Genomic DNA, 3336 nt, shown 5'->3' on the forward strand with positions numbered 1-3336 from the left:
TCACTGCCGTATGGAAATGAGCCGCATGGCAACTTAAAAATCACGACCACCGGCGGTTTATCGTTCATAAAATCTGCTCTTGGGCAACTAATTAATTCTTCAGCATTTAACTGCTAAATAACTGTTAGAAAGGAAGTAATGCATAATATTGTTCAAAATTTTATTTGCTGCAATGGTCAGGTCACACCATTTTTGCTTTTTTTCTCTTTGGTTTTATCGGTAGGGTACCAGGATTCTTAAAAAGAGTGCTGCAAAATAAAAAGAAAATTAAATTGCTTAGTAGCTCATAAATATATAAAACTTACTGGCATGTTGTGCAAATTGGGCTGAACTTGCAGACAACTGAAATTGAAGGTTAAATTTAATCAAGATTTTTTTAATATCTAAGATAACCAACTTGATAAACACACTGAGCAGACAAATCCAATATCAACAAGTTCCCTGTGGCAGAAGCATGCCGCCCTGTAGTCGACTTTCACCCTTGGAGGAAGGGCCAGTTTGTTCCTCAACAGCGGCTCAGGCAAGAAGACCCACTGAAAAGATAAAAAATTAAAATCCGACAACCTGATTGAAAAAAAATGAGAATACCAATAAGTACTGAAGAAGACCTTGCGGCTGGGGTGGTCTGAAGTACTGTCCCCCAGTGATATCACATCCTTGTTGGAGAAGACTTGACTCAGGGCCCAAACAGCAAACGTCAATCAAAACATTCTGTAACATATTCCTATTAGATTTTATATCGTGAAATAATTATTGTTCAATGCTTAGTAAATTTTTTCAATTGATGTATTAGGCTAAAGTGATCTGTTCAATTTATTATTTAATAAATAAAGAGGAGAATCATCGGTTGATAGAAGTTCAACATTTTAGTCATTTTCCCAACTGTCATCAGTAATAATATAACCGCTTGTTTCTTTTCCACTTAAAATGATAATTCAAAAGACACGTCCACTGGATTTTCTGAGAACAACGACCACTGGAAGATAATGTAGCTCACAACTCACAGGAATTTCGACATGGAAGTGCGGAAATTAGAAAGATTAAAATAAATTTAAAAAATTTATTAATTGTATAATGCTAAGTTGCAGGAGGGAGTCTGAAAGTGCCTTAAAATCAAAAGTAACCAGTGGTGCCGCTGCTTTAAACTTTAAGGGGCTTAGGAAACTAGTGAGTTGTTAAGTGGTGATATTAAATATAAAATTTAATTATTATAGCACATTAAAAGATTATAATATTATACCAGTAAAACAATCAATACATAGTTTTTGTGTATGATAAAATTGTTTTACAAGGCACTATAACATTCCTAATAAATAGCAGAGCTATCAAATTGATTCATTACATTGAAATTTAGCTATTCAAGCACAAGCAGTGCATCGCATAAAATTAGATTTACCAAAGGGAATTTTGGCTTCTTTAAAAAAAAGCGCCAATACATTTTTAAGGTTGTTAAATCAATTTCAAATAAGTGCAACATCCAATGTCCATTATTTGTTAACAAAAGAAAAATACGATTGAATCAAAATAAAAAAATTAGCCCAATTTAACCTGTTTCTGAGCAGTGAAGAAGACATTCATAAAGTTCATGTACTGGGACACACTCTGGCCATTGGCAGTGACTACAAGCACCCTGGCGTTCAGCTGGCGCTCTTCCTGCTGCATGCGGTGCACGTAACAAAGGGCCCGTCCCAGTGCCCCGGACAGCATGCTCTCTCCTTTGCTGTTCGAGCCAGCGCTTCGTTTCAGCAACTGGGCTATTTTTCTGCGCACGGTCCTCTCCAGCTCGTTGAACAGTTCGTGTTGGCCGTCCTGCTGTCTCAGGTCGGACATATCGGCCTTCCTCTCAGGGTAAATCCACTCGGTGGTCTCAGTGTCGCAGGCGACCAGGGCAAGCAGGTTTTTCAACCTCATCATCATGTGTGCGTTGCTGAAGGCGATCACGGCCTCTAGCACCTGGCCCGCCAGGACCGGATCGTTGCGAAGGGTAGTCGCCCTGCTGAGGCCCACGTCCAGCACCACCACCAGCAGGCTCGACTCTGTTAGGTCTAGAAATTTGTGAGATTGGAAATGCGTGATGAGTTTGGAATGGTTCAAAAAGAGCACACCTTCGCCCGTGTCCATCGCTGTTCAGAAGTTTCTCTGTTGATTTTTAGGTGCTGAACATCTTAATCAATGCAGTTGAAAAATTCCAAATAGAAACCCAACTCTCAATGGGAGATGAAAGCCTACATAAAAGAAATCCAAGCACAACATAAACTCTAACCGTGATCGTAATCGTAACACACTCTCTACTATAGTCAGTTTGTATGTAGTCGTGTTTTGATTTTTCATGAAAAACCGGCGCACTAGAGGGGGAGGGAAATTTATATTTCAATTGTGATTGGTTCCGGCGTTGCCATGGAAATCCTGCAGCCAATCACATTCGAGAAATAATTTTCCTGGACAGTGGGCGCGAAAAGGACTAGTCGAATATTTTTTTTATCTATCATCATGATCTCAACGTGCTCGTTGTTTAATGTTTTACTTCGCATTTTGCATGATATGAGAAGCTATTATTGCATTTTTCATAAAAAAATTATTATTCGAAGTCTCGGCTGCGCATTTTTGAGGTGGCGCGGCTGGCTCGAACGGGTTAATTAACCCCGCGGCGGCAGCTGACAAGGAAAAAACACTACTTATAGGATTCAACGTTGTTCTTGGGGAAACCATTGAATTTGTGTAGCTTTTTATGATGTGAAACACGTACAGTGGTAGAAAATTATATGATTTAACGATTTTAGTGGTATAGTTGGAGATTTAGAAAAAATGGTCCAAGACTTTATTAAAACTAATTTAAAAAGTTACAGTTTTTGTTTGATTGTTCTAAGCAATTTGTGGGTCATTTTTGGTGTTACGGTAAAAATAAAAAAATCCCCAGTTCCGTGCTTTTCATATTTTTAATGATTAATCGTAAAGCAAAAAATAAACACAACATTCTGAAAGCTTAATTATATGCTGAAATTAATTTAATGGCTTAAAAGTGCATGATTCGTGCTCATTTGCTTGTCCCGCAACGATCAAGCTGTTAGAAATAATAGTCGATCGTTTAAAATTCACGCAGCCCTAAATTTGAAGAACCTCAATATTCTCAATATTCACTTTGCATCAAATTTTAAGAAATACCAAAATTCCCTTGTGCTCGTTAGTTTTTGCAATTATTCACAGCATTTTGGGAATGATATGAAAATATTGCCCACACCGTACATTTTAATTTTAAAACAGGGAAAAAAGTGTCTCCTAACAAAAGAATATGTTTAAAATCGTGGAAGGCAGGTGACAAATTATTAAAATCCGGTC

General features: G+C 37.8%; 1 protein-coding gene across 1 annotated transcript; it reads right to left on the reverse strand.

Moving 5' to 3' along the window:
• Positions 1–146: 146 nt before the first annotated feature.
• Tfb4 (transcription factor B4) lies at positions 147–2299 on the reverse strand. The gene is made up of 6 exons (XM_065490583.1): positions 2106–2299; positions 1549–2045; positions 589–711; positions 398–533; positions 306–342; positions 147–248 (listed from the first exon to the last, which is right to left on the reverse strand). The coding sequence occupies exons 1-6, from the start codon at positions 2119–2121 to the stop codon at positions 182–184; spliced, it is 876 nt and encodes a 291-aa protein (XP_065346655.1). The 5' UTR covers positions 2122–2299; the 3' UTR covers positions 147–181.
• Between the last annotated feature and the right edge of the window lie 1037 nt (positions 2300–3336).

This window comes from Cloeon dipterum, chromosome 1 (assembly GCF_949628265.1).
Source record: "Cloeon dipterum chromosome 1, ieCloDipt1.1, whole genome shotgun sequence".
Classification (NCBI taxonomy): domain Eukaryota; kingdom Metazoa; phylum Arthropoda; class Insecta; order Ephemeroptera; family Baetidae; genus Cloeon; species Cloeon dipterum.

Excerpts from the sequence above, each read along its gene's own strand:
- Tfb4 (XM_065490583.1), bottom strand. Across the intron at positions 534-588 it reads GTCTTCTTCAGTACTTATTG|TGGGTCTTCTTGCCTGAGCC; the intron begins GTATTCTCATTT and ends TTATCTTTTCAG. Across the intron at positions 343-397 it reads CTGCTCAGTGTGTTTATCAA|TTGTCTGCAAGTTCAGCCCA; the intron begins GTTGGTTATCTT and ends CTTCAATTTCAG.